Genomic DNA, 19224 nt, shown 5'->3' with positions numbered 1-19224 from the left:
GCAGCTAGAGGTAAGATTGTCTGCACCGGGTGCATGTAGCCAGTTTCCTTTGGCCCAAAAATAATAAGGCTGGGAGTTTGGGACTCTGAAGGGGGAGTGTGAGTGTGAGAGTGAGGGAGGGAGCATCCTTGGAGGAAAGAAAATAAACTAATTTGACTCTGTTGAGCAGGCTACTTCATTTTACATTCTGCAGTACCATTTTTAGATAGGCAGATAGTTCCCATTATTGGAGAGTGACATCAGTTTTCCTTATGTGAACAAGAGGAAGCACTTATAGGAAAATAAGTTGTGAAGATTAGCAGTAAATCTGTTTGTTTTATCTGGAAACCTGCATCTGCCAGGTGCATTTCTTCTGTCAGTGATAAAATGAAGAGCTAGTCTAAATTCATGTGCTAAGGTCTCACTGATCATGAACATTTTACCACTGAGTTTTGCCTTTGTGGCCCAAGTCATTACTGAGACATGACTTTAGGATAGTTGGGACTGGGATCTAAATATACCAGGCCCTAATGTTTACAGGATGGACAGAAAAAATGGCAGGTGTTGTAGAGTATCGTTACTGAATAGAAGCAGAACCACTGATGGTGAGGATATAATGAGTGGAAAGCATCCAGTTGAGAACGTGTAGGTGGAGCTGAGGAACAGAAAGAGGCGGCATGGTGGCTCAGTGGTTAGCACTGCAGCTTCTCAGCGCCAGGGACCCGGGTTGGATTCCAGCATCAGGCAACTGTCTGTGTGGAGTTTGCACATTTTCCCCGTGTCTGCGTGGATTTCCTCCGGGTGCCCTGGTTTTCTTCCACAGTCCAAAGATGTACAGACTAGGTGGATTGGCCATGCTAAATTGCCCGTAGTGTTCAGGGATCTGTGGGTTATAGGGGGATGGATCTGCGTGGGATGCTTCAAGGCGTGGTGTAGACTTGTTGGGCCGAAGGGCCTGTTTCCACACTGTAGGTAATCTAATCTAAAATTGTAATAGGTGTTGTATGTAGGCCCTCTTGTAGAAGATCTGAAGTGCCAAATTATGTAAATTCACAAATTAGGTAATTGTGTAGCAAAAACAGTGTAGTATTATTGGAAAAGTTTAACTTTGACAGGTTGCAAGAGACAGACAAGCGCCTGCCAGAAAGGTAGTGAGTTTCTGCAGTGCGTCCAGGTAACCACCTATGGTAATATGTCCTGGATGCAACACTGGAGCAAGTAATATTAGATGTAGTAATGAGTAATGAGCTGGATCTAATTAGGAATTTAATTGTGTATGAACATCTGTCATGTTGTGATCGTAACATGATTGAGCTCAATGTAGTATTTGAAAGTGATAAAATATTCACTGTTCTTCAGTGGTTTTCGATATTAACAAAATCTAGGGCCACTTCATACCCCCAAGGAAAAAACAGTCATGAACAATTAAAGGGATGAGGGACAGCATAAAACTAAAAGAAAGGGTTTACAAAATTTCAAAAACGCAGCACAGATCTTAAACTGCAGAATGCGACAGGACTTGGGGGTAACTTTGCAAGAAGGTGGCGGCGGCTGACACACAGGTGCTGCAGGTAATCACGAAGACCATGGAACATTAGCCCTTATTTTAAAGGAGTTGGAATATAAGAGTAGTGAAATCTTACTGCAGCTGTACAAGCTGCTGGTGAGACAACATCTGGAGTATTATGAACAGTTTTTGTTCCCTTTATTTAATAAAAGATATTATTTCATGAGAAGAGCATGTTCACTAGATGATCCCTGATATGAAGGGATTGTCTTACGAGTAAAGGTGAAACAGATTGGGATTTTATGCATTGGAGTTTAGAAGAGTGAGGAGTAACCTCATTGAAACACAGAATTCTTAGAAAGGTTTTTCAGGGCGTTTCCATACATGGGAGTGTCCAGAACTAGAGGCCATAGTCTCAGAATAAAGGGGCATCAATTTAAGACGGAAGAAAGGAGGAATTTTGTTGGTCAGCAGATTGAGAGTCTTTGAAACTGCTTGCCACAAAGAGCAGTAGGGTCAGAGTCCTTGAGTGTGCTTGAATGTTTCTGTAAATTTGGAGTGAATTGTACTTCTGATCTTTGATTGTGGTAGTAGCCAACTTGCATAGCGTAAGGAATAGCCTATTCAGCCCTTCAAGCCTGTTTTGCCATTCAATGAGATGATGGCTGATCTGTGGCCTAATTCCACATACGTGCCTCTTGCCCATATCCCTTTATATCTTTGCTTAACAAAATTTTGTCCATCTTGGATTTAAAATTTACAAGTGATCTAGCATTACCTACCATTTATGGAAGAGAGGTCCAAACATCTACAAACTTTTTGTTTGTAGAACGCTTCCTAGCAATTCTCCTGTCTGGAACCTATCTTTTTGACAATAACTTCTACCTCTAGATTCTCCAACCAGTGGAAGTAGCTCATCTTTATCTGCCCTTTCTTTTCCTGTCATTATCTTGAAGCTTTGATCAGAACACCCCTTAACCTTCTAAACTGCAGAAAACAAGCCTAATTTGTATGATCCTTCCACATACCTGGGCTTGAGGGCTTATGTTATTACTTTTCTAAGTCTATGTTATACTCTGTCCAAGGCCAGTACACCCATCCCACTACTACCAGAGATAAATGGAAATTTGAGTAAATAAGGTGCTGCTTGTCTTTCTCCCTGGCCCTTCCCCCAGTCTTGCAAGTAACTTCTGGGTGTCTGCCTGTAAAGAGGACTATCATAAAATTACCTGAAAATAAATGCCTGTCTGAGAGATCAGGATGTAACGGAGAAGGGGATGTTAAATGAAAGAAAATTCCTGATATTCACTCCCTAAGTAACAAGGAACAATTCATTTATTTAACCCTAACAGACAAATCAACAGAATTGCTAGCAAACTGAGCAATTCCCCCTTAACTACTAACTATTTCTTAACTGAACCAAATTCTACTACTATGCTGCTTCAATAAACAGAAGTCTTACTTGTATAAACCCAAGCAATCAAATTAAAATAAATTAAAACTTGGTCTCACAAAGCCTACACCCCTTTCTTCTGCTGTCCTCAAATCATAAATACCTTTCTTCTGTTGATCCAGCTGTCAGGGATGTTTTCCTCTGTACAGTCTTCTGTGAGGACTCTTAGCCAGAAGTTATGGATAGGTGTGCTTTCTGAGAGGTAGATTCTTATTTCTCAAATGCTGGTTCATTCTCTCACCGATTCTCAAAAACCCTCTCCTTGTATACCTTGGGTGACATATATATCAATTTTCTGACAATAGTGGCGGTCCGAGACAATCAAAGCCATGAGATTTAAATTCACTTAGCTTTCAATTGCTAAGTACTTGGTGTAAATTAATTGGCTGATTCCAGCTAGTTGCTAAAACTTTAAAACAAGCCTAAAGTTTCCAATCACACTGCCAATTGATGCATGTTTCAATTTCAGAACTAGCTGTACATCTTCAGCTACGTACAGATGCATTTTTTGTATAAATCACTAAGCTTAGAAAAGCATTTTACCTCTTACAGGAACCACGCACTCTTCTCCCTTACCTTTTCTACAGACGAATTCTGTCTTCCTGCCTTCCAATTCACGATTACTCTGCACAACTTCTTAACAGGCACCACACAGCTTCTCTTACATGAGTCCCACATCTTTTGTAGATGAAAGAACATACCCAATGTGCCTGCATTGGCATTGTACAAAAGGAGAATCAGGGTAGCGGAACTACAACGCTTGTAAATTCCTGTTCCCTGAATAACCAAAAAAAGGTATTTTAAACTTAGGCAGAGTTTTCACTGAACAAAACTATCCTGGGAACATTAGTTAGGATCTTACACCCAGCAGAAGTCTGCTAGAGTTGGCATAATTTTTTGGGTCCTTGCACCTAGTTGGTTGAAGATCTGTGGTTTTTTTTAAATTGTAGCTTTTAAGTAATTTCAATATTTTTGTTGTGTATGACAGAACTGGAGTATTGCTGAAAACAAGACACATTTTGTTCAAATTTTTTGACTCTCCCCTTCAAGACAATTTGCAACAATACTAATTTAAGGGAAAACTAACATTTGAGTGGACAGTGCAGATTGGTTAGGAATTGAATGCTGATGGATGCATTGCTATTGAAAACGTACATCTTAATGATGATTAAGAGTTAACTGCCGGGTTTTGTTTCAGTTCCGAAATGGATAGGTTGACGCTGTTTAGCCAAGGCTTACCTTGAGAAATGAACGAGTGAATGGCTATCACTTAGAGTCCTAGAGATGTACAGCACAGAAACAGACCCTTCAGTCCAACTTGTCCATGCTTATTAGATATCCCATATAAATCTAATCGCACTTGCTAGCATTTAGCTTGTATGTGTCTCAACCCTTCCTATTCATGTGCCCATCCAGATGCCTTTTAAATGGACTAATTGTATCAGCCTCCTCCACTTCCTCGGCAGCTTGTTCTATGCATGTACTACTCTTTGTGGAAAAAGTTGCCCTTAGGTCCAATTTAAATCTTTCCTCTCTCACCTTAATCCTATGCCCTCTAATTTTGGATTCATTTCCCTGAGGGAAAGGACCTTTCCTGTTTATCTTAGCCATGTCCCTTACGATTTTATAAACCTCTATAAGGTCACCCCTCAGCCCCTGACATTCCAGGGAAAATAACCCCAGTCTATTCAATGTCCCCTATGGCTCAGACCCTGTAACCCTGGCAGTGTCTTATTTTATTGAGTAAAATTGGCACAGTTGCATGTACAGGCTTTTTCTGTCTGCAGTTAACAGACTCATGTTTTAATAGCTGCAGCTTGCAGTGCATGCAAGTGTACCACACTGCAAGCTCACCTGACAACCCTGAATTGATTGGGCTTGATCTTGTATGATCCACCAGTCTTTGAAATGCAGAATCGGGAGAATAAGCCATTCAGTCTGGCAAGCCTGCTCCATTATCCAATATGATTGTAGATGTTTATTACTCCTTTGTTCGACAGTCAAAGCTTCTTTTTAGCTTGATGGCAGCATCCTATTGGTGGCAAATACCACTCGTGTTGCTAAAGTATAGTTGCAATGTGAATTGGGTCACTTTACCTTTTGGTGAAGGTTGCTCAACCTTTTAAGTATCTCTCCCTATCGGGATAATTTGAGAGAAACTGTATTTTTCAGGTGCAAAAGTGATTACCTACATGTCATCCATGTGTTTGTTTCTGAAATTCATTTGAAATCTTGTAATTATATGTGAAGTAGAACAGCCGGGCATACCTCGAAGATTTCATTGTCCTTCATGGACACTGCTTTGTATTGGCATGGTTAGGTTTGGAGGAAGTCAAACACAGCAAATACCTGTTCCATTTGCTGTGGGAAGAAAACATGCCAAAATTGAACCTATGTGCAAGGTGAATCTGCTAGCTTTCAGGCAGTACATGGTCAGAGAGATCTATTATTGGTTTCGTGCCGTCATTGATTGCTATGCCAAACAACTGCCACTTAAGTGCATTTAACGTGTGGTTGTGTTTTAGAAAGAAACTCTTCATGGAGCAGTCCTATATTTAAGCCAAATAGGATATAAAGTAATAAAATGGTGGTGAAGAACACTTGCCTTCATTGGTCAGAACATTGAGTAGAGGAGTTGGGTTACGACGCTGTAGCTGTACAGGACATTGGAGAGGCCACTTTTTTAGAACTACTGTATACAATTCTGGTTGTCCTTGTATAGGGAGGATGTTGTTAAGCTTGAGACGGTGCAGATAAGACTTACAAGGATGTTGTTGGGACTGGAGGGTTAAAGTTATAGGGAAAGGCTGAATAGGCTGGAGCTTTTTTTCTTTGGGGCGTCACAGACTGACATGTGACTTAGAGATTTATAAAATCATGAGAGGCATGGATAGGGTAAATAGTCAGGTCTATTGCCCAACATGGGGGAATCCAAAACTAGAGGGCACAAGTTTAAGATGAGACGGATAAGATTTGAAAAGGGAGTGAGGGTTAAGTTTTTCAGAGCATGGTGCATGTATGGGATGAGTTGCCTGAGTAGCGGTGGAGACACATACAATTGCAACAATTAAAAGACACCTGGATGGGTATATGAAAAAAGGATTTAGACAGATATGGGCCAAATGTTGGCAAATGGGACTAGGTCAAATTGGAATATCTAATTGACACTGATGAGTTGGGCTGAAGGGACTGTTTGTGTTGTATGACTCATCATAAATAAAAAAAAAATACATTGTGCACTTCAGAGCAGGTGTAGCATAGGACATGGTGTAAATTACCACTCTGTTCAGTCATCGTACAAATGTCCATCCAATTGTGAGACCGTCTGACATTAAGTAAAGTACTTTAAAATTCAAGAATGATAATAACAAGTGACTGTAAACTCCATTCCCATGCTTACCATTTTTTAAAAACGCCGTAACAACACTTAGTGTCTGCACCGAGGTACTCTGTACCTAAGATAGCTCTGAGGTGACAGTACAAATGAGTGCATGTGACAATAAAAGCTATTCTATTCCCATCCTTTTCTATTCTATTCCCATCCTTTTCTATTCTATTCCCATCCTTTTCTATTCTATTCCCATCCTTTTCTATTCTATTCCCATCCTTTTCTATTCTATTCCCATCCTTTTCTATTCTATTCCCATTCCTTTCTATTCTATTCCCATTCCATGCTACTTTGGATTTGGATTTAATATCCTCGTGAAAACATGCAATAGATAGTTTGAGTGTTCTTAAATGCCCGTAGGTTGAACTATGCTATTGATAGCCCAAATTTGGTTTTGTTTTGGGATAATTAACTGTTGCATTCTCCATGGCAACACCTTTACCAATCAATCAGCACTATTCCTATACAGTATAAATGTTGGCTTTCCTCTTAAGTTGATATTCTTGCAAATTGTCCTTACGAGTGTAAGACAGAACACTTAAACAAAATATCTGTCTTTTCCCCAGCAACAACTTCTTTTGTTTTTCCTCTGTTTTTGAAGTCAACAATTACAGCCTGAGAGCTTTGGTAGATTGTTCAGCAGTGAATAGGCTACATTAATCGCAAGTAATTTGCTAACATTAAGTTTATAACTCTACCATGACAATTTTTACAGACAGGAATGGCAGTTTCTCTCTACAAACTTGTAAAAGCTGGATATTAGGCCATAAACACAGTGCGTGGCAAGCTACTCTGATTTTCCTGGGAAGAGGTGGCATGGAGGGGGAGCAGGCAAGTAACAGTCAGAATTTAAGCGTGCTGTCCACTTTCAGATGACAAGTGGACTCCTGTAGATGGAGGGTGATTATAGGCTTTCCAGCTTGAAAGCATGCTGCACTGGAATGCACGTAAGAAAGGTTGCTTCAATAGGGAAGTGCCCTGTCTCTAACCTTTACAAGTAGAAGCTGAGAAATAGTTTTTGCAGTCAGTCTGTAGTCTGAGATGAGCATTTAAGATGGTGCCTGACTTCTTTGTAAGTCCATTGGCATTAGCCTACCATCAGGAATAATCTAAATCAGAAATCAAGTATACAAACTCTTGTCTTATGTATCATATAACACCTTGAAGTGCCAGTGTAATGCAAGTTATTTAGACTACTATTAAGTCTAGAATCTTCCAAGCTACTCTTAGTGCTCCGTGGAATTTATGGCTACATTAAAATTGATCAAAGAAACTAAATGCCGTGTTCAATTGACTATACTATTATTGTTGAATTCATTCTCAACAAATTTGCTATCACTTCTCATTATCCAGTTTGTTGATACTCGGGACCCATATCTGTTGCAGGTTGCGAGCTGGCTTGTGTGACAGATGTGCAGTTACTGAAGAGCACATGAAGAAGAAGCAGCTGGAATTTGAAAATATTCGACAGCAGAATCTAAAGCTTATTACTGAACTTAGTGAGTGGATGTTTAGGAGAGGATTTGTCTTCTGACAGTTTTTTTTCAAATAAGAAAGCTTTTTCTTATCTTTCTACCAACCTCCATTGTTGTCTTTAATCAACAGTGAATGAGAAGATTAACCTTCAGGAAGAAAACAAAAAGCTTAGTGATCAGCTTGAATCACTAGAACATCAACTGAAGTAAGTCATATGTCCATTTGCTCATCTTGTGTCCCTTCATTTTTAAACTTTGTGGCATAGCTAATTTTTATTTCTAATGTCAGGGAGCAACAGCAGGAAGTGACCGGAGCAGCAGATCATGATGATGGAATAATCCCGGATTCTCCAATTTTATCTCTTTCCACCTCTATAGTTAGCAGAATGCGAAGGAGAAAGGAAAATTGTCGTATTCGCTACACAGAGCATGCTCATGCTGAACCTTCAGGGCTACAGTGTGATGATGGTATTAATAAGATTTGTGATACATTAACATTACTGTATATTGTAAAACTCAATATAATCCTTGGTTACTGCCAGAAGTGTATACATTTCAAAATACTGCTGATTTATTACACAATTACAAACATTAAAATACTTATACCAGTTGCATTCTGGGAACCAATATAACACCTTAAGTCATATGACCATTGCAGAAAGTGGGTAATTTGTATTAGTGGAGAAAAATTGCATTGAGTACTATAAATTGATCCAGTTATTCGTAATATTTGAAGTTTAATAATGTCCATCAGTTTCTTCAAATTTGGTATTGCCAATAAAGCACCTCAAGAATATTCAAATAGATACTTTCAATCCTATTTCTATTTTATTTTTTAGTATTTCAAGGGCATCGAGGATTGGTAACAAATGTTGGCCAGCCAATGAACACTCACATCCCACAAAAAAATTTTTAGAATGTTACAAACTGGGTCCTGTAATGTTTATTTATTGTAACTGATGTTTTGTAATTGTGTATAGAGACATGTAAAATGCTACTGGCACGCTTCTCTGGTATAATTCCACCAATACAGGATGAAGAAGTCCTAGTTGCAGACTCCTGTGACCTTGAACAATCCCCACAAAAGAGTAAGTCTGAAAATTTGGCTGTATATATGAGTGAGTTGTTTTGGTACTTGTCATGAGTGGCAGATATGTTGCGAGTTGATAGCTTTGGCAGTAGTGGTCCTTGTTAGTTGAATGCATGGACCCACTATCATTGTGCAGTTTGCTATTTTATATTGTAACTGACTGTTTCTTTCAGTTGTAATATAGTTACAATGTCAACGTGTCCTTGCATTCAGAGCAATATTTTAATCCTCAACCCTGCAATCCCCAACCTTGAAAAATAATTGAAGTGTAATGTACACCATCTTTAAATCTCAATTTTAAAATTCTGAAATTTCCTGAGAACCAAACTGCATTTTCTCTTTGTGACCTTTATTCAAATATAGTCCTTTTTTTTGTTGTTGCTGACTAAAGGACCTGCAAAAATGGTGTTGAGCAAGTACTGTAAGATACCTGCTGTAAAATTGAATTTACTATAAAAGGACTTCTTTTCTATCATTTTGGCTAGCCCATCCCAAGATCTACACTATCACATTCACCTTTAGTTTGAGTGACCCACCTTCCAAATACCCATGCTCCCATAGCCTGGAGACTTTTGGTTTATATTTTGTCTGATTTCCTTCCATCGTTCCTTTCTTTCTTTCATTAGACCACAGAAAATCAAATTTGCTACTCATGAACTCACCAGCCAGGCTACTACTTGTCTTTGGACTGTTTGTTTTTTTTTGAAGTTCTCTATCCGTCTGAGTATTATGTTCGGTCAATCTTCAAGATTGCTTTCAGTAATTTACTCATGACTGGCTTATGTTCAATGACCAAAAGTTCGGCTAATCCGTTCCAAGGCATGTCTTAAAGATTGCATGAATTGGACTGAAGGGTCTGTTTCCGTGCTGTGCATTTCTATGACTCCATTTCGGGTTTTGGGTAAACCTGACCTGTGCACATTTAAAGCTTGCAAAGCTGCACACCTGCTTTAGGTTCACAAGCTAAGTTTGTATATTTTATACTGGGAAAGGACAGGGAAATTACATCCAACACAGTTTTTGTTTAGAAAACCAGTGCAGGCGCAATAATTGAATGGCCACGATGTGTGCTGTAAAATTGGAGAACTCATTCCAGAATCTTGGCGTAATGCCACTCAGGATACTTCTGCCAGCTACCTTTTGACTTCTGCCTGGAGAAATCATGCTGTAAATTTTGGTACTAATGGCATTGTGCTTTTTATGTCGTATTAAATGCATATCATAATGCTAGGACTTGTTGGAAGTGCTTGACAAAATCTAGCAGCTGCTGTGGAAAGAAAGCAGAGTTAATGTTTCAAGTATAGTAACCCTTTGTCAGAATTCATGAAATGAAAGCTGCTCATTGAGTCAGTCGATATCCCTTAAGAAAAGGAACCAGTCACCCATGCAGAATAGCCCACGTGTGGTTCCTGTCCCACACTTGGTTCATTCCGACTTGGTTATACATTTTAAGACCTCTGGGAAAGGACAGGAAATGCAGCCTTACCTTCATTTGGCACATCTTAAAATGAAATAGAAGAAACGTACAATAAAATATACAGCATTGATATATCTGCAGATAAATGTGATGTGTTGGTAAATGAAGTTTTCCAGTAAAATCTAACTTTCATTTGTCAAAAGTAAACACAAAACATTTTTAATCTTGTTATTTAGAAATTCACAAAAATGTAATAAGTGCTTGATTTGATGTAAATTTTCAAATATATGATATAATTAAACTTTGGATATAATTTGTGTTCTGTAAAGTGTGCACTGTGGCCTCAATTTAAATATTTTAATTCAGTTGTGTACCTGTTTTAACAAGAAACAGTTTTATTATGTGTTTTTTTATTTCTCTTTGCCTCTTCAGCCACTCAGAAGCTAAAGGAACATTTATCCGTAGAGAAAAACAGCTTTAATCTAGCTGCTGTTGTGGCAGAAACTTTAGGACTCGGCATTTCTGAGGAACATGTAAGTACTTCATTATTTTAAAAAGTAAATGTTACAATCTGGTACTCTTGAACTCGCAAAATTCATCTTTCTGGCTCCTGCCCTAACCTGTAATGAAACGTTTATCTGCAATAGTGCAAGCTCATCAAACTTTATAAAAAAAGTGAAAATATTTGTTTTTGAAATTCTTCCCAACTCTGACCTGCCCTGGCATCCAGCCAAGTGATCTGACACCACATAGCTGCTGAAGTCTGGGTTGTCACATGGAAATCTTTTTTAAAAAGACCTACTGGGGTTATGTTCTTAATGTGCTCCGAAGGAAATAAATTAGGTCCTTAATATAAGCAAGCCTGTCTCAAGGCCTGCTTTCTCTCCTCCCCTCAAAAATATGGGGGATGGCAGAAATGGAGGCAGGACTTGGAGCCCTGCAGTTTGCAACCACTTTCTTCTTGGCCCTGCATCCATTTACCTGGGAAAATCCAGCACTAGAACTTAGCCTGACCAGGGTCCTAGACAAAAATAACTATTTCGCTACCTTTAAATACTGTATCACATTGTCTTGGTTAAATTTGCAGAGCTTTGCTAATACAGTTTAATCTAAAGATTTTTGTTTAGTTGCTGGGATGTTATCTTCAAAAAAAAGTTTCACCATTTGAAATATTGCTCTTTCTCTGTTTAAGGACTTGCAAAGTCTTCTGAAATCGCAAAGAGATATCACCATGAGCACACAAATTCCACATAATGTGTTGAAAAAAGTTATCAGTAAAGCAGTGAATTCAGAACTTTTGGAGGATAGTGCCACTGGGTATGTGCATGTTAATTACTCAGTGATTATATAAAAACAGAGCATATTAGAAAATTGTAACATCATCAAGGAAATTCAATATGGATTTAGAAAGCAAAATCATGTGACAATTCAGTTTTGAGGATGTAACTAGCAGGATGTATGTGCAGGATCTCGAGTGTGCAATTCATCTGGATTTTGGGAAAGTGGTGGTGAGGATGCGTTAGGAGTGATGGAGCAGCGCAGCAGGGTGTCATAGGGGAAATAAATTCTGTGGAATGCTGACAAGGGAGGGAAAGATGCGTTTGGTGGTATCCTGTTAGGTGGTGGTAGAATTGGTGGAAAATGATCCTTTTGAAGACTAAGACTGTCAAGGTGAAAATGAGCTAAAAGGTCACCCTATCGTTGCTTTGGGTGGGGTGTGGGCAGAAGGGTTGAGGGTAGAAGCCCAGGAACTTAGTGAGGCACTTAACAACTCCTAACCATCACAGTAAAAGGGAGACTGGGCATTCCTTGGTTGAGGAAAGAGAACACGTTAGAGACATCATTGTGAAAGGTTGCATCATTAGACAGTTGCAACAGAGAGGGATAAACTACAGGAATGGAGTGAAAGAGTCCTAACCAGAACTGGCGTGTGATGAAGTGTAGTCAAGATAACAGAGTTGGTGGGTTTGTAATAGATATTGATAGCCATTTCAGAAATGGAAACCCAGAACTCAAGGGAGGGGAAGAGATAGACCAGATTGAGGTGAGGGTGGCGGCTGGTTGGGATGGTGTTGCAAATGGAAGACAAACTGATAAAAACATTTTCCAATTCCAGATGAGAAGAGGAAGCAAACCCAATTATCTCTTCTATTTACCAGGGCCCTGACTAGGGACCCCACATACCCCACAAAAGGGCAGGCATAAATGGGACCCCCCCACTGTTAACTATTGTCACACCTTTGACGTGGAGAAAGTGAGACAATTTAGTGTAGAAATTGTTCAAAGTGAGAATGAGCTCAGCCAGGCACAGGAGTGAGATGGTGATTGGGGACCATTTATGTATCCTGTTAAGAAAGAAGTAGAGAGCCTTCATTCTATACTGATGGGGGTACAGACTGGTAAAGGGATCTTTGTGGTGAGGAGGTGGCTGCCGTACCCAGGAACCTGAAATTGTGGGACCAAGGTGAAGTGTCAGAGGAATGATGAATATAGCTGCAAAGAGATTGGATGAGAGAGGAAGAAAATAGAATCAAGATAGGAAGAAATAATTAAGCTAGGCTAAACAGGCTAAAATGATGGGTCTGCCAGGGCTGTCCTGTATGTGTAATATATCCAAGTTTGCTGATGTTACAAAGCAAGATGCCAGTAGGCCACGAGGCTGCAAAGGGATACCAACAAATTGAATGAGTGGGCAAGAAACAATGGCAGTAGTGGAGAAATGGGAAGTGAGGCATTTTGGAAATTAAAAAGAAAATGCAGATTTTGCTTTAAACTGGAGAAAGATTAGGTAATATTGATTTTCAAAGGACCTTAGGCACCATACATGAATGAAAGAAAGTTGACATGCAAGTTCAAACTGTAATTGTTAGCTTTCATTTGTCATTGCTGCTGATGTGCCAACTCAGCCTTTACCAATTTAGAAAACGACTAAGGACCAGGATCTCTAACTCCAGCCAAAGGTTATAGATAACCAGGCAAGCTTTCTTCCCCACACTCTATATACTTTGAAAACTCACTGCAGGAACCTCAAAGCACTGGAGAAATGCCACCAGGAGGGCCTTCACAAAATCCTTCAAATTTAGTGGCAAGAAAAGTAATCCAGGAGCAGGGTCCTGTCTGTATTGTCAATATAATACTTTAGTTTTATTTTTGCTTAGCAGCCCAAATCCTCCTTGACATGTCCAAACTGGCTATGCCATACACGTCACATTGAAGTTTTCACAAAAATTGTCATGGCTTTGGAAATTGCAATCTTATGCTCTAGTACTACAGCCATATGGCAGTTCTTCATTTGCAGTCATGGCTGCAATTCAGAAAATTGTGGCATTTAGGAAAAGATTTTAAGTGAATTGCCTTTCCAAAACAAAACAGTTAAAAATGGGATTTCTGAAGAAGGGTCCCGACCCGAAACTTCAACTTTCCTGCTCCTCTAATGCTGCCTGGCCTGTTATACTCATCCAGCTCCACACTGTTATCACTATTAAAATGAACCTAGATTCCTTTGGACATAACAAAAAATGCACATGTTGAAATGCTTCATCTGTACCTGCAGTTTGTATGTGCAATATTGTGCACTCCTAGCTGAAGTAACTTGCGAAATAAAAAACAAATATAAAAATATGTACAGCCAAGTACTTGGCACCTTTATAAGCCAAAATACATTAAAACATAAGCTGAAATGCATTCTAGAAACTTACAATTATTCACAAATAAAATGATTTTCAAAATAAATTTAAAAATAAATACATATATCAATGTAAAATGTTGTGAATAATTTTGAAAAAAAATAAACACTCTCCAAATGTAGTTTGCGTGTTCAGGCTCTACCTAGTAGCAAGGGTTGCTCAAAGCAGCTATCAGTGGAAGTTCTATGACTACCTGCACTGACTAGCGTCTGCCAATAGATGGAGCCCCAAGACTTCAATGAGATTGCAGAGTGGGAGTAAGAGGACCAGTGAAAAGGATGGGAGTCAGTGCAGACCAGTTAAAAATTCCTAGTGATGACAGTGTGCACTGTGGATAGGGATTGGGGAACAGGAATTGAGTGGGATTGGGAAACAGTTTTCAGGACTGAGGGTTGGAGGAATGAGGTAAAGATCTATGAAAATGAGGTCTATGACAAACATTAAAATCAAAGTTTGGAACATTGAATGGATACACTGACAGTATTTTCTTAATAACAATAAAGTAAAACCTGTTTAAGAGGGTTAACATTAAGCTGGAACTTACTGAACATTACGTGGGCTTTACTATTCACAGCCCATTTTTAGCAATTTCATTTGTATTACGGTCAGACTAATTGGCTTACAGTTTCCTGTGTTCTCTCTCCCACCTCGCATGAATATTGGGGTCTTGTGGCTATTTTGCATATTGGGATCTATTCCCAAATGTGGGGATTCTGGAAAAGTATTGGCGTCAAATATGTAGGAGGTAATAGCAGAACATTTGGAAAATCATAATCTAAGCAGGCAGAGCCAGCATGGCTGAGAACTGTCTCATAGACTAATCAAGCAACAGCTTGACATAGTTATACTGACGGAATCATACCTTACTGGCAATATCCCAGATGTCACCATCACCATCCCCGGATATGTCCAGTCTCACCAGCAGGACAGACCTGGCAGAGGTGGCGGTACACTGCTGTGCAGTCGAGAGGGATTTATCTGGGAGTCCTCAACATTGACTCCAGACCCATGAAGGTTTGTGGCTTCAAGTTAAACATGGGCAAACAAACCTCCTGCTCGTTACCCCATACTGTCCTATCTCAGCTGATGAATCAATACTCCTCCATGTTGAACAATGCTTAAAGGAAGCACTGAGAATGTCGAGTGCACAAAATGTATTCTGGGTGGGGGAATTCCAATGACCACTACCAAGAGTGGTTTGATGTTAGTACTACAAATTGAACTGGCCAGGACCTAAAGCACATAGCTGCTAGACTGGGTCTGCAGCAGGTGGTGAAGGAACCAACAAGAGGGAAAAAATGTACTTGATGTCATCCTTACCAATCTGACAGCTGCAGATGGATCTATCCATGACACTATCGGTCAGAGTGACCACTGCACAGTCCTTGGAGACAAAGTCCTGCCTTCACATTGAGAATAACCTCCATTGTGTTGTATGGTACTATCATCATGCTAAATGTCACAGACTTAGAACAGATCTAACCGCTCAAGACTGGGCGTTCGTGAGGTGTTTTGGGCCATCAACAGCAGCAGAATTGTACTCCAGCACAATCTGTAACCTCATGGCCTGGCATATACCCCACTCAGCCGTAGTCACCAAGCCAAGGGATGAACCCTGGTTCAATGGAGAGTGCAGGATGGCATGCTTGGAGCAGCCCACCACATCCACCAAACAGGACTACTTGCATGCCAAACAGCGTAAGTAGCAAATGATAGAGCTAAGCGGTCCCACAACCAACAGATCAGATCTAAGCTCTGCAGTCCTGCCACATCCAGCTATGAATGGTGGTGGACATTAAATAACTCATTGGAGGAGGATGCTCTGCAGGTATCCCCATCCTCAATGATGGAAGAGCCCGGCACATCAGTGCAAAAGATAAGGCTGAAGCATTCGCAGCAATCTTCAGCCAGCAGTGCCGAATGGATGATCCATCTCGGCCTCCTCCAATGGTCCCCAGCATTACAGGTACCAGCATTCATGTGATATCAAGAAACAGTTGAAGACCCTAGATACTGTAAAGGCTACAGGCCCTGACAACTTGCCAGCAATAGTACTGAATACCTGTACTCCAGAACTTGCTGCTTCCCCAGTCAAGCTGTTCCAGCCAGTTACAACACTGGTATCTACCTGACAATGTGGAAAATTGCCCAGGTGTATGCTTTACATAAAAAGCAGAACAAATTCAACCCGGCCAGTTATTGCCCCATCAATCTCCTCTTGATCATTAGTAAAGCGATGGAAGGTGTTATCAACAGCGCTATCAAGCAGCACCTGCTCAGCGATAACCTGTTCAGTGATGCCTAGTTTGGGTTCTGCCAGGGCCACTTAGCTCCTGATCTCATTACAGCCTTTTATCCGAACATGGATAAAAGAGTTGAATTCCAGAGGCGAGGTGAGAATGACAGCCGTTGACATCAAGGCTGCATTTGATCAAATGTGACAAAAAGGAGCTCTTACAAAACTAAGATCAGTGGGAATCCAGAGACAAACTCTCTGGTGTTTGGAGTCACACCTGACACATAGGAAGCTGTTTAAAGGAGAGGCGATGGCCTAGTAGTATTATCGCTGGACTGTTAATTCAGAGACTGGGATAATGTCCTGGCGACCTGGCTTCAAATCCCACCATGGCAGATGGTGGAATTTGAATTCAATAAATATCTGAGATCAAGAGTCGAATGATGACCACGAAACCATTGTTGATTGCTGGAAAAACCCACCAGGTTCACTATGCCCTTTTAGGGACTAAAAGTACCATCCTTACCTAATCTGGCCTACATGTGACTCCAGACCCACAACAATGTGGTTGACTCTAACTGCCTTATGGACAACTAGGGATGGAAAATAAATGCTGCCTAGCCAGCAATGCCCCTCATCCAGTGGATGAATCATAAGTGTTCATGGTTGTTGAAGGTCAGTCATTGTAGCTCCAGGACATCGCTGCAGGAGATTCTCAGGGTAGTGTCCTAGGTCCGACCATCATCATCAGCTGCCTCATTAATGATCTTCCCTACATCAAAAGATCAGATGTGGGGATACTTGCTGATGATTGCACAATGTTCAGCACTATTCATGACTCCTCAGATACTGCAGCAGTCTGTTCAAGTGCAACAAGATCTGGACAGTATCCAGGCTTGGACTGACTAGTGACAGGTAACATTTGTGCCACTCGAATGCCAGGCTATGACCACCACAAATAAGAGACAGTCTAACCACTGTCAGTTGGCATTCAATGGTGTTACCATCACTGAATCCCCCACTATCGACCTCCTGGGTGTTATCATTGACCGGAGACTCCACTGGACTCGCCACATAAGCACAGTGGCTACAAGAGCAGGTCAGAAGCTGGGAATATTTTGGCAAATAACTCACCTCCTGATTCCTCAAAGCCTGTCCACTACCTAAAAGGCATAAGTCAGGAGTATGATGGAACAGTCCTGACTTGCCTGGATGAGTGCAGCCCCAACAACACTCAAGAAGCTTGTCATCATCCAAGACAAAGCAGCCAGCTTGTTTGGCACTGCATCCACTCCTACCATCACTGACGCTTAGTACACACTTACGGCTATCTACAAGATGTGCGGCAGAAATACACTGAAGAACCTCAGACAGCACCTTCTAAACCCATGGACACTTGCATCTAGAAGGACAAGGGCAGTAAATATATGGGAACACCATCACCTTTAAATGTTTACACACACACACACACACACACACACACACACACACACACACGTGTCATGCAACATCCTGTCTTGGGAATACATCACCATTGCTGAGTCAAAATCCTGGAATTCCATCCCTAATGGCATTTTTTATCAATCCACAGTAGGTGGACTGCAGTAGTTCAAGAAGGTAGCTCACTTCCAAGGGCAATAAATGCTGGACAACCAGCGATGCCCACATTCCCCAAATGAATTTCTTTTACAAAAGGGGGAATTATGCCTGACCTATTTATTAGAGATTTTTTGAGGAAGTATTAACTAGAGTGGATGAAGGGGATAGAAGGTGTTCGATAAGGTACCTCACAAAAGATTGTCTTAAGGTAAGAGCCCACAGTGTTGGAGGTGGTATGTTGGCATAGATGGGGAACTGGCTAGTGATCAGGGAACAGCGACTGTGGATAAAGGCTTCTTTTTCAGATTGGCTAGTAGGATTCCGGAGAGATCAGTGCTGGATCCCAAATGTTTACAATATATATAAATGACTTGAAGGGAAAAAAAGTGTGCGTACTGTAGTCAAATGTATAGACGACATGAAAATAGGTGGAAAGGCAGACTGTGAGAGTACCACGACAGTTTAGAGAGAGATATTGGTAGGTTAAGTAAGTGGGCAAAAAGTTAGGAATTTGAGTATAATATAGGAAAATGTGAAGTTGTTTATCTTAGTAGGAAGAACAAAAGAGCAGAATATTATTTAAATGGAGAAGAGCTGCAACCCAAAGGGTCCTGATGGTACTTGTGCAATGGAACAAAGAAATCCTAGTGCACAGGTACAGCAGGTAACCACAAAGGCTAATGGAATGCTGATCTTTATTTCAAGAAGGCTTGAGTATAGGTGTAGTGCAATCTTTTACAAGGTACTAGTGTAACCATATCTGGAGTGCTGTGAGCAGTTTTGGTCCCTTTATTTAAGAAAAGATATTTAATTGGAGGTAGTTCAGAGAATGTCCACCAGGATGCTGACTGGTATGGAGGGATTGTCTTAAACCCACTACAGTTTAGAAGAATGAGAGGTGATCTCATTGAAACATATATGTAGTTCTTAAGGAGCTCGACAAGGTCTCATGGGAGACCCTCAGACAAGAAGGCATTGTCTCAGAATGTATGGTTGCCAATTTAATACTAAGAGAAGAAATTCCTCTTCATCTGTTTGAGTGGTCGGGAATTCCTTTCCACAGAATGCTGTAGGGTCAGAGTCCTTGTGCATATTTAAGGTTGAGATAGATTAATTTTGATTACTAGGAAAATTGAGAGTTTCGCCAAAAGAATGGGAAAACAGACATGACGACTGTTGGATCAGCAGTAATCGTATTGAATGGTGGTGTAGGTTTGAGGGGCCGAAAGGCCTGCTTCTCCCTTTTATTTTTGTGGTCTTATGAAATATCTAAATCAAACATGCATCATCTGTGTAGCCATTGTATAATCTGTGTGTGCATCTCCTTTTGCCCAATTTCTCTCAATCCAAATGTAATAAATTAATTATTTTGAAATATGCAGGTTTATTTCTAA

At 40.4% G+C, this 19224-nt stretch overlaps 1 protein-coding gene across 10 annotated transcripts in view; it reads left to right on the top strand.

Moving 5' to 3' along the window:
- Window positions 1-19224, top strand: part of LOC125451869 (DNA endonuclease RBBP8-like) — a 122306-nt gene that overhangs the window by 85286 nt on the left and 17796 nt on the right. For 9 of the 10 annotated variants that reach the window (XM_048529554.2, XM_048529550.2, XM_048529553.2 and 6 more), the window contains 6 exons: window positions 7714-7826; window positions 7933-8008; window positions 8092-8270; window positions 8783-8890; window positions 10742-10842; window positions 11502-11626. In XM_048529554.2, coding sequence (XP_048385511.2) covers window positions 7714-7826; window positions 7933-8008; window positions 8092-8270; window positions 8783-8890; window positions 10742-10842; window positions 11502-11626 — 702 coding nt within the window. The remainder of the gene's footprint in view (window positions 1-7713; window positions 7827-7932; window positions 8009-8091; window positions 8271-8782; window positions 8891-10741; window positions 10843-11501; window positions 11627-19224) is intronic. The other variant, XM_048529557.2, reaches the window with a different exon arrangement.

Source organism: Stegostoma tigrinum, chromosome 5, assembly GCF_030684315.1.
Source record: "Stegostoma tigrinum isolate sSteTig4 chromosome 5, sSteTig4.hap1, whole genome shotgun sequence".
Taxonomy (NCBI): Eukaryota; Metazoa; Chordata; class Chondrichthyes; order Orectolobiformes; family Stegostomatidae; genus Stegostoma; species Stegostoma tigrinum.
Note: the sequence above shows the minus strand (reverse complement) of the source record. Positions and strands in the feature narration are given on the sequence as shown.